Below are 12,194 nucleotides of genomic sequence, written 5' to 3'. Positions count from 1 at the left end.
ATATAAACAATAAATTTTATTTTTATCCAGTGCTTCTTGGTCTAGGATTGTGAAGCAGGCCTAAGCTTAGCACAAACTTTATCTGACTGAGTAGGATACAAGATAGCCCAGGCCCCTGCATTTACATGTATCAGCATCAACCCTGCAGAAGCTCAAGTCATTATTACATCATAAATTAATTGTGGCATTAGAGCCCTGCTGTGTGGGCATTCAGGTCAGGCATGGGAATGTTGTTCCAGTTAACTGATTTCAGACTTTTTTGGTTAAAAAAAAAAAAAAAAAGTTTAAAAAAGCAAAAGCAGCTGATTTTGTCAGAACGTGTAATTGCTAATGTAATTTGGAAGTAAGGTGAGGTATTTTCTGAATTTTCAGACTTTTAGAGCCATGTAGAGCTTGGAAGTGCTCCTTTGATGTGTAATGCACATGCTCATGATAATAAGGAACCGGTATTTAATTCCATGCCTGACCGTTTCTCGTCAAATGAAATAGAGCAAGCAGACTTCAGATTTCACATGCTGCTGACACTAAAGAAAAATACTGACTCTGGACGCTGGCTTACTGAAAAACTAAATAGACACCATTATGCAATCAACCCGCTGAGTATGGCCCTGGAGGGATGCACCTCCTTCAAATGGCTCATTAGTCCAAGTGTGTCCATCTGTCCATGCGTTTGAGTTCATTAAAATTTTGTTTCCACACGATATCTCATTTTAAACATGACAAATTAATCTCAGATTTAGTACATGTGTGCGAGTATAATATCAAAACTTTCTGTATAAATTCATGGTGGATCTGACTTTGTTGACGTTGTTAACCTGTTCGCTTATTACTTAGTTAACTCTACAACAATGGATGTATCTTAAGGTTCTGAAATCTTGTCAGCCATTATGTTGTCGTCGTTTCTGGCACAGGTGGATGAAGAAGAAGAAGAGCAGCTTGAGGAAGAGGAGGAGGAGGATGACAGCACCCTCGAGGTGCTATCTGTCGACAACTCTGGTGATGAGGGTGAGTGCTGCATTTGCTAACTTTCATGTCTTCTCTCTTAATTATTAAGTTTGTCTAGAAGCCTGGCACCAGGATCACAAAGCCAGCCTTGGTCTTTACTTGTGGCATTTATACTAAAAGTAGATTTTAACTAATTTTTTAGCTAACCGTACAAAGTAAGGAGAGGCATTGTGAGAGGGGGGTACCAGATGCTGCTGGTAGCGATGACCAATTTGTTTAAAGTTTTTGGCCAGTCACAGGGTAGCGATTCGCATATCAAAGACCAAGGAGGTCTTTTACCAAATAATTCAACAATAGCTATTCACAGGGTTGCAAAAGTACATTGCCAAATGCAGTTTCACGATTTGCATATCAAGGACCCCTGTGGTAAAGTTGTGCACTAACTCCCCACACTCTGCAATCCTTAGGCATAAAATAAATAGTCATACTTGTGACAGTGTAATAATGTGGGTCTTTCTTGTTGATTTAATGGCAAGATCTTTGTACTATGTTATTAGATGATAATGTTTGTGTATGACAGTGTCAATCATTCTACTTTTTGGGAGTGGGGTTTAGAGGTCAGTAGTCGAATGTCAATAGTTCAAGTCTGTTAGCGAAGGACTCCTCAACAGGTTCATTAAAACGAAAGAAAACAGCGATACATACTAAACCTTAGTGTTTTCAAGAGAGATGGAAGTAAAAAAAAAAAAAATTTAAATTTGTAACAGCCATTTTTATTCTCTGTTGCTTGTTTGACTTCTAAAAGTCAAATTCTGATCGAATTCTTACATTGGATATACTAGATTAGATGAAAAACTAAGCTATTAGCATGACACAACAAATATAAAAAGTAGTTGTGTGATACTGTATCACACAGTAATATTGTGATACTGTATTGACACACACATGCATTTGATATCTTCTTGTAATATTTGCCAAGACAGAAGTTTGCCTTCTATTGAAGCCACTAGTTTAGCACAGTAAGCTCTTCCATTTGAATGAAACTCCATTTTGAGTATCTTATCATTTAAGGCCAATGTCACAGGCACCAAATAATGTTTCATGACTTCATGGAATGTGGCTGTCTGCAAATAATGGCCATTTAAACTTTATACTAGGTCAAAATGACAAATTTCTTAGGTTATCTTTGACAAATCTACCTTTATGCCAGAACATTATGTGTTGTACCTTATTTTGGGAAAGGGGCCTCTGTGGCTGAGCGGTTAATATGTTAGAGTAGCACAATAACTCAGGAGCTTCTTATCAGTGCATTTGTTTTGAGTCAAAGCCCAGTTCATGCTGGTTTTTCCTCATATCTTATCTTAGAAGGCCTGGTCTTCCAGCAATCTGCAACTACAACTGGACTTGGGTGTAGACACCTTTCTAACACACAAACATGTACACACAAACTTTGAGAGAGATTTATACTTGTGATATCGTTATCAAAAAGAAAAGCTACTTAATTGTATGTCATTGTAGAAGATGATCGGAGCGGGAATGAGGACTCGGACAATGCAGATGTAGACGTGAGTGATGCAGAAAATGAGGATTTGGACGATGACATTCTCTTTGAACTTGCGGACTTCTGATTAAAAGATTTTCTCTTTGTTGAATAATTGAGTAGAAAATGCTTATGCTGTAACATATTGCCAGTATTTAAGAAAAGTTTAGTCATTTGTCACCTGATATTGTACAGTGTTCTCCCACAAAAGAAAGCCTAACTTATAAGGGTTAGATGCTATTGAAGTGCTCTTAAGTTGATAAAAAATGTGTTCATTTTAAACTCACATTTCCATAAAAGTTTTTAAGTTGCGTAAATCAAGTCCCAAAAAAAGAATACTAACGCCAAAACTGAAGTTGAAAAAAAAGAATTTTACTGAAAGAGAGGGAGAAAAAGTGAGCATTAAACACATAGTTCTCAAAATTACATCTAGAGCAGTGTTAAGCTAAGATATTATCCTAACAAGTGTTGAGCTCAAGTTTGTATACATGTAAAGCACAACATTATGAGGGATAATATTAATATTAATTCATATTAATTACCATAAATTACGAAATTCCTGACTTAATATCTCTTTTTCCTGTATTAGAATCGATGTTTATAGGGTGAAGTACTTCATATACATGTATTAAGCTGAAGTTTAGCATTCACGAGTCTCTTTACAAGTGAGCTCTTATGACATACTGATAATTTGTTGTCATTTTTCTTCCTGAAAAGTCATTTCTCAGCGATTCTAAAGACTAACCATCAATCATTCAGTGCAATCCAGAACAACCAGGTATTATGTTATATTGCTTGGTGGTTTAGTGGAGCAGCTTATTATGTTCAAACATAGGGTATTGATATGATTTATATTGTATGTATGTATTTATGTATGTATATACGTGTATGTGTTGATCCAGTTTTAGGATGACCTACAGTGTTATTCAAATTTAAGGTTTAGGATTTGTAAAAACATTAAAGACATGCATGTAATTAAACTTTAAAAAAAAAAAACTTTCAGGGGACAACTACATAGTCTAGAGGAATATATTTGTATTTATCCCTTTTTGAATGATTGTTCAATACATGTGCATCATTTGCAAATTTAAAGCTTGTCTCCGTCTTTTACTAGGCATGTTAGAATTATGTTATGTAAATTCATAGCTATAAAGTCTTCAGTCAGGGAAATTCCCCAGACAGTTATGAGGGTCACATGAACGCTGGTAGACTTCACTAGAATCTCCTGAATCTGAGTGCTGGTCACATGAACACGGATACACGGGCCATGTAGTGCTGACAGACATGAAAGTCCTGAATCTTGGTACTGGTCACATGAACACAGATACCCAGGTCTGGTAATGTTGACTAGAAAGTCCTGAACCTGTGTGCTGGTTACACATGTAGATACACAGGTCAGGTACATACAATGCTGACTGACTAAATCAGGGCACTGGCCACATGCTCGGGAGTACTGACTAGAAAGTTATCTTATCAGGGTGTTGGACATACCCAGAGCGCATACTTGGTGCATGCAACTGCTACTTGGTGGTAATGTTTTTCCAACTTTCCCTCAGCACCAGTTGTTCAGGTTGTATTATTCATTGATGTTCTACACGGTACTCGAGAACGTTTCACTTACTGTACGGCGGCCAACATTATGGGAGGAGAAAACCCCGACCATCCGTATGTTTCTGTCAGACCTCCATAAAGTATGTTGATGCTTTAGTTGAAGGTTCGCAAGCGAAAATACGTTCTCCACGAGCATCACTGATCACTTTTATCATTGCTGGTAAAACTGCGAGTTGTTGCCATTGGTTGTGTGCGCCGGTGACGAATTTGGGCGCATCGCTTAAAGACGTCCGTAAATGCGCGTCTAAATTTTTGATGGGTGACGTAGTAGACGATAAAGTTGAGGGATGGATGTAGGTGTGCGGTCATCGTAATGAGAAGGTGAAGCTCGTGCGCGAACTCGTCCCTCCAGTCTACGACGATGAGGAGTGCATAGGGTAGCCAGCATACTGTGAACACGGCATAGATCACAAAAAGAGTCTTGGCCAGACGAAGTCCTCGTTCGTTATCTCTTTCTCTCATGCCTTTTGGAACGAGTTTGGGGTTTCCTGTGGCATTTGGTAAGGTCATACTATCCACCGTAGCCACATGGACCCGCTTCTTGCTCTTCATGACGTGCTGGTATATTTTGATGTACGAGAATGATATTGAGCAGAGCGGGATCCACACCATCACGACCGAGAAGACAACAGTGAAAGCGCGCGAAGCCATCCTGTCCCATATACACTCCAATGACTTCCGGTCAAAGGAGTGGTCTCCAACACCGGCCAAGTTAATCAGTACTAGAATCACTCCAGTGCACCAGAAGGAGAGGCACATGAGGATAACGCTGCGTTTTGTGAACAAGGTGCGATAGACAGAATAGTTACAGATGTGGAAGTAACGATTGAAGGCCATCCCGCCGATGGTGAGTAGAGAACACACACAGGAGATTGTACACATGCAACCAATCGTCTTGCACAGCAGTGGATAAATCTCGAAAAAGTCCTCTCCTTCTAATTTTGCTGAAATAAAAAAGATTGATGATGTTATTCAGGAACCAAAATGAGGCACACTTTACAAAAAGATAGGCCAGTATTTATGTACCCATGTTTAATCGGGCTTTCGTGGTTGCCAGATATGTAATGACCTATTGGGATGATACTAAAACCCGTTCAACACCATCAGGCGTCGCCGTTTCCATTCTGTGTATACTGTTAAGAGATTAGAAGTAAACATTACAACTCATTACATGGCTCTTAATATCGCGAGTAAATTACACTCTGTGACCTGACACGAATGGGCATTTATCTGTGTATCTAAGGCCTACATGTATATGAAACCAGGAAATGCTTTATGTTCTAATTTCTGCCCGAAACATTAAATTCAGACCTATACTACTGTTTGATACCATGTTAAAATCCCGTGTAAACCGCATTGCTTCGGATATTAAAAGGAGAGGAAGACCCACAATGCAAATCAACGACTGAAAAACTGGGTAGATACCTCAACTAATTACCTGTCTTGAAACTAGTGGCCACGCATATATCAGATACTACATAATTCATCACAAATAATGATAAATCCTGCTTGACTAACATTCTTCTGGTAACCTACGATAACAAGTCAACATACACATACGCCAAACTACCATTTAAAGTAAAAGAAAGCTAAAACACAAAGTAAGGTTCATCATAAAGACAATTGAAAACTATGCGTAAAAATACTTTAATTTATTTTCTCAGATTTTTTTTTAGAGTGTTGAAAGGCATTGAAATATTTGAAAACTATGGTGGGCTTTATGAGCCATACTGATGGTATCTAGGAACTCTGACGTCACGTTACCTTGTTTCCTGATGTTCACCAGAAGAAAGGAATTTTTGGGAATAATATTTCAGTAATCTTATGTTATTCCAACATTCATTGTCGTGATAACAATTGGATAAACTTCCTGTGACGTCAGAGTTCTTAACCTCTGATAGTATGGTCCATAAAGCCCACCCCAGCAGTCAAATGTTTGAGTGGCTTTAACTGTCTTCACAAACGTGTAAAAAAATAAATGCAAATATATTTATGCATGGTTTTAAATGGTCTACTTATTGGTGCCTACTTCGATTTTTAGCAGTCTTTTTCCTTTAAAGAAATAATGACCTCATTGACAGAGAACAGAGTTCTTCACGAAAATACGGAATACAAAATTCCTAAACCTCGGACTGACATTTTAATAGAATTAGCTAAATTTATACGAACTATAAATGAAATCTGAATTCAGCGGAACGTTCTACATACAAATAAGTGGAAGCTCCACAAACTAAGCGAAAGCTGGCTGAGACATTAGCATCGGTGTAACCAGCCTCTACGTGATCGATGTCTCTAAAAATAAGTCGAATGCGTCCTTATATATGGTGTGCAGATATGTCAAAGCCATCATTTGTGTAGCATTGGTAATCCAGCTGTTAAAAATTTTGAATTTAAGATGTCGTTTAGTCGTCATGACTGAAAAATTGTTGAGCTTGACGTTAAAACCTCAGTCACTCACTCACTCGAAGATGTCGGACCATCGTCTGTCGTGTTTTAAATTCGGACGTGTTGAAAATTTCTTGATATCGGACCTTCCTGTGGGAATTTATTGCCTTCAAATATAAGGGTACTATGAACACTGGATTTTGTAGTGTATGGTTTATCCTTTGAACTGCCAGTGCCAACGTTGCTGGAACTTTGGCTTCTCAAGATATGTCCTATCACCAGACTTCAAGTAAATGATATCGTTATCTACGTAGCTAAGGTGCTCGGTTATGGCTTTAAACACAATTTAAATAAGTAAACTATAGGTTTGTCAGGAGATAGGAACGTTGTGGTATTTACCATAATGAGTTCCAGGCACTGAGGGTAAGCGCGGTGATAGCTGCCAGAATGAGTTCTAGGCACTGAAGGGTAAGCGTGGTGATTGCTACCAGAAGGAGTTCCATGTACTGAAGGTAAGAATGGGGATAGCTACCAGGACATGTTCAAGGTATTGAAGGTAAGAGTAGGGATAGCTACCAGAATGTGTTCAATGTATTGAAGGTAAGCGTGGTGATAGCTACCAGAATGAGTTCTAGGTATTGAAGGTCAGCATGGTGATAGCTACCAGAATATGTTCTAGGTATTGAAGGTAAGCATGGTCATAGCTACCAGAAGGTGTTTTAGGTGTTGAAGGTAACAATGGTAATAGCTACCAAGATGTGTTCTAGGTGTTGAAGGTCAGAATGGGGATAGCTACCAAAATGTGTTCTAGCTGTTGAAGGTAAGCATGGTGATAGCCACCAGAATGTGTTCTGCGTATTGAAGGGAAGCATGGTGATAGCCTCCAGAATGTGTTCTAGGTATGGAAGGTAAGCAAGGTGATAGCTACCTGAATGTGTTCTGCGTATTGAAGGTAAGCATGGTGATAGCCTCCAGAATGTGTTCTAGGTATGGAAGTTAAGCAAAGTGATAGCTACCAGAATGTGTTTTAGGTGTTGAAAGTAAGAGTGGTGAGAACTACCAGGGTGTGTTCTAGGTGTTGAAGGTAAGAATGATGATAGCTACCAGAATGTGTTTTAGGTGTTGAAAGTAAGAGTGGTGAGAACTACCAGAGTGTGTTCTAGGTGTTGAAGGTAAGAATGGTGATAGCTACCAGAATGTGTTTTAGGTGTTGAAGGTAAGCAAGGTAATAGCTACCAAGATGTGTTTTAGGTGTTGAAGGTAAGAATGGTGATAGCTACCAGGACATGTTCTAGGTGTTGAAGGTAAGAGTACTGATAACTACCAGGGTGTGTTCTGGGTGTTGAAGGTAAGAATGGTGATAGCTACCAGGATGTGTTCTAGTTGTTAAAGGTAAGAATGGTGAAAGCTACCAGAATGTGCTCTAGGTGTTGAAGGTAAGAATGGTGATAGCTACCAGGATGTGTTCCAGGTATTAAAGGTAAGAATCGTGATAGCTACCAGAATGTGTTTTAGGTACTGAAGAGTGTTCTAAATACAGAAGAGTGGCCATACCTACCAAGATGTGTTCTGGGTGTTGAAGGTGAGAATGGTGATAGCTGCCAGGATGTGTTCCAGGTATTAAAGGTAAGAATCGTGATAGCTACCAGAATGTGTTTTAGGTACTGAAGAGTGTTCTAAATACAGAAGAGTGGCCATACCTACCAAGATGTGTTCTGGGTGTTGAAGGTGAGAATGGTGATAGCTGCCAGGATGTGTTCTAGGTATTAAAGGTAAGAATCGTGATAGCTACCAGAATGTGTTTTAGGTACTGAAGAGTGTTCTAAATACCGAAGAGTGGCGACACCTACCAGGATGTGTTGAAGGTAAGAATCAGGATGTGTTCTAGGTATTGACGGTAAGCATGGTGATAGCTAACAGGATGTGTTCTAGGCATTGAAGGTAATAGTGGTGATAGATAGTGTGTTCTATGTATTGAAGGTAAGAATGGTAAGTATATCTAACTATTAAACTGGTAGCCAACAGCATTGTCGGGGTCCAGACACGCTATTTGGAGAAAAGGGAGATAAAATACAAATGGCAAATCATAAGTTAAATCTGAACAGGAATTTATGGATAGGACTCCATCAGAGTACTGAAAACTAGGGCAAAGAAAGAATACATTGTTTTCAGATTTTGGCTCTCTTGTATTGTACTGCATAATTTAGTGAGCAAATTTGTTCACTTATCGACCGGCTCTATTGTACCGGTACTGAAAACCTCATATCAAGCTAATCGGAGGCGTAGGATGTCATTTCTGTGTAAGACACGTCTACCGTCTAAAGCAAAGTTTCCATGATTCAAAAATCACAGGAAAAAATATACTGATCGTAGCTTAAGCCTGTCGACATACCTGTGTAAGACTAGATCATCGGCTACAGTTAAGCGCAGTTACAATCGTTGTAGCTGTGAAAGCTTTCATGTTACACGGGAAAATGTTATTTCTTCAAAATATCCGGAAATAAATTTAAAACGGTTCCACTGACAGACATGACATGCGCCTATGAACTTGGCATGGTAAATTCCATATCAATTCTTCAAAATATCCAGAAATAACCGCAAAACGGTTCCGTTTACAGACATAAGGCATGCACAGCTGCATGTTGCATGAGTTTTATTGACTTTTGTCCGGTAAAATCTTGAAACTTTCGGTAAAAAGTATTCCCATACTTGGATTCAGAGTTCAGATAATTGTACGATAAAATCGGGGGGAAATGGAAGAAAAAAAAAAACTGAAAAATGGCCAAAGGCCAAATTTGCACGCGGAAATTAGAACTTTTGACTTTCAGTGTAGGTGTCTCTACCTGAAGCAGTTTTGGAAATATTAAAACTTCAATAGTATGTCGAATAACAATTATTAACCAGACGAAAACAGGTGTCCCACCATAACGGCTTTGTCCCTAAAATTTAGGCGACGTGAACATCAACTGGCATACAGGAACAACACGTGTATAGTAAAACTGATTAGATGCGTACAATTATCAGTCATCAGTTTTGAGTGCCCGAAAAAATCAAATTTCTAACTCGTACTAAATCACTATCAAGGTTTAAATACAAAATATATATTTGCCGCGCTATTATCTGTGGATGGCCGTGGGCTTCCCTCGGGCCCTGCGTTTAAAACAACAATTTGAATTGGTGTTGCCTTAACTACATAATGAGTTTCAAAGCAATTGTGCGTATTTATAAGTTGAATTGATCGTATCTTCGAATATTTGCCTCTGTACATTATGCAATGCATTTGCATTCAACGCGCCCCGATTGTTTTTTGTCAATAATTTAAAAGATGGTCTCTTTCAATAGAACGTACTTGTATTATTTCGGGGCGTATGCTTCTGTTATACTTACTGGTCCAGTTATGTTGGGCACTCGAAATTCAATTAACTTTTAGGTTATTTACTATGTGGGATGGCAACCATAAGAGAGGAGACTCTTCGTTTTTGGCGTTCGCGATGGATGATTCCTTTCCTTTGTAATGGCCTGTCTACGTGTGGCAAACATTAAAGCAAAGAAATCGAGATTCTGATATCAAGTGAAGGCATGTAAAGCAGTCGTACATTAGGCCTACAGTTATAGGCTGTCGAGATTGATTGACACGCTTCTGTAAAGGGTCATACAAGTGGTGTATTCGGTACTTTTACTGGGTTTATTATGCCTCTACAACAGGATGTAGTTTCTGGCAGACTCTCTACCACCGGAAACAGTTACTGTGCATTAAGTATCAAACACAATCCTTAAGCCTATCTATACATAACACCACACAAGGGATGAACAAGGTTGAGAGTAAAATTGATATTCTAAACCACTGACTCCCGCTTAAGCCTGCTTCTTAATGACTTAGTGGGTGTGTAATGTTACATGGGATTATGGTAGCGACGTTATAATAAGTCACACACGTTGAAAATGTGCTCTAGGGACGATATAGGACTATCTTGAATCACAAGTATAAATTTTCTACTAATAGATTTCTCTTTTAATTTAAAATGTTTAAAATGTGAAAATGATCATTGGGAAATATTCTATATATGCCGGATTGGAAATAAATCTTCCTCCCACCTTTTATGAGAAAACCGTCTAACGATGCGTTGTGAAAAAATAAAATAGGCGCAGCATTCTATGTCAAATACATTGCGCCTTTAAACGTGGTGAACATGAGCAAATAGATGGAATGAAAAGAGTTTGGGTTTTTAATATTTTTTCTCGTACACATACATGTAATGAAGCAACCGCTGTCCCGGCTTCACAGTTCTCGGGGGGAACATCTCCTGGACATCTTTATCGTGCTTTATCGTATTATCAGTAATATTTTTAAGTGGACTGGCTATAGATTCACTGTCATATTTAATGCACGTTGACGTAATTGTCACTTGACGTAATGTCCGTTGAGGACAATTTTTACTCCGGTATTATACAGTTGAAGATCCTACAGATGTACTGGTTCCGGACACATCTGTAAGTCTTCAACTGACAATTAAACACCTAAAATTCAAAGATGCACGAGTTTTTCTTCCACCATAGCTAAACCAACACTATAAGCGTAGGGAGGTGTTTTAATCTGCAGGGATATATCAAAGATCAAAGCAAACCCAGCCGAAAGTCCTTAAGCCCAAGTACACTCCTAGAAGACACGTTCTGTCCATTTTTTGGCCTGTGCAGCTATCAGAAAGATTTAGTGGGATTGGTTGTGCATTGATTAAGGTATATAAAAAATTCTAACACTGAATTCCACTGATGTCATCGTGGAAACATTTAACTATTCTCGGGGACAGTTTTTATTCCTCAGTGCCAAATAATTTCAAAATTTAACATGTTTATAAAATTCTCCAAGGCCGAACCTATGTAACTTCCACCTCCACGAGATACAGACACGTGGGGGCGGGTGACCTCTCACCGGTCCCGAAGCCTGTTAAGGATGCATCAAATAAACTTTTACTTGCATGATTACATTAATCGGTTTCCACTAATTTTATCAATTGCATTATCATTGCGATCTTTCTTACCTAGAACACTCATGGGATCCGCTACCAAAGTGACATACATATCCGAGACAGCCAGGTTCCCAATGAAAATCGCTTCTGTACTTCTCAGTCCTCGATACTTGATCAATACCGTTAAAATGAGACTGTTACCAAATGTCCCAATGACAGATGCCAGTGTAATGATGACAATACAAGGGATCGCCAATTCGGCCCTGGTCTCCACGAACTGGTATCTTCCGTAACTAAGCTGGGTTACATTCGCCATTTGGCTGAACACAAGCCTACGTCTCTCCGGCAGTAGGACCGATGTCCCTACAAGTGCGTTTAACACAATATGTGTCTGCGATCGGATGCTTCTTGCTTTGACCGCCAGTGTCAGAATGACTTGTTATGTCACGTATAGCAACTATACAGATGACCAACCTATGGATCTCAGTGTAAAGTTGACGACTTTGGATATAAGCCTTCAATGATTACATAGGCGGACAGCTCTTAACAAGATCGCCTCAAGGGCCAGTATCTTGACGAGGAGGCCTCGGGCTGCTGCCAATACAATCGTCACGTCATGTCAAGTATATAATGTTACAAAGGAATTCCCAGTACAATGTTATTTGCATGGGAATTGGCGGTGATGTGACTGCTCATATCTAGTATCCAACAAATGTAAAATCATCCGAAAATGTTAAAAAATTGAC

At 39.0% G+C, this 12,194-nt stretch overlaps 2 protein-coding genes across 2 annotated transcripts in view; one reads left to right on the top strand and one right to left on the bottom strand.

The window, feature by feature from the left end:
• LOC135471282 (DDB1- and CUL4-associated factor 1-like) overlaps nucleotides 1–2,992 on the top strand; it is a 38,449-nt gene extending 35,457 nt beyond the window's left edge. Inside the window, exons 36-37 of the mRNA XM_064750450.1 lie at nucleotides 912–1,005; nucleotides 2,464–2,992. Of these exons, the coding sequence (XP_064606520.1) occupies nucleotides 912–1,005; nucleotides 2,464–2,573 (204 nt within the window). The 3' untranslated portion in view covers nucleotides 2,574–2,992. The remainder of the gene's footprint in view (nucleotides 1–911; nucleotides 1,006–2,463) is intronic.
• A 1,239-nt stretch (nucleotides 2,993–4,231) lies between these two features.
• LOC135470921 (melatonin-related receptor-like) lies at nucleotides 4,232–11,764 on the bottom strand. Its single transcript, XM_064749970.1, has 2 exons — nucleotides 11,521–11,764; nucleotides 4,232–5,040 (listed from the first exon to the last, which is right to left on the bottom strand). Exons 1-2 carry the CDS (start codon nucleotides 11,762–11,764, stop codon nucleotides 4,232–4,234), a joined length of 1,053 nt encoding a protein of 350 aa, XP_064606040.1.
• Nucleotides 11,765–12,194: the final 430 nt, after the last annotated feature.

Source organism: Liolophura sinensis, chromosome 7 (genome assembly GCF_032854445.1).
Source record: "Liolophura sinensis isolate JHLJ2023 chromosome 7, CUHK_Ljap_v2, whole genome shotgun sequence".
NCBI classification, from domain to species: Eukaryota; Metazoa; Mollusca; class Polyplacophora; order Chitonida; family Chitonidae; genus Liolophura; species Liolophura sinensis.
Note: the sequence above shows the minus strand (reverse complement) of the source record. Positions and strands in the feature narration are given on the sequence as shown.

What these genes read in the sequence shown, in the direction of transcription:
- LOC135470921 (XM_064749970.1), bottom strand. Translation starts at nt 11,764, where the DNA reads ATGGCGAATGTAACCCAGCTTAGTTACGGAAGATACCAGTTCGTGGAG. An exon ending in GGATCCCATGAGTGTTCTAG is followed by an intron (nt 5,041 to 11,520) that starts GTAAGAAAGATC and finishes TTTTTATTTCAG; the next exon opens with CAAAATTAGAAGGAGAGGAC.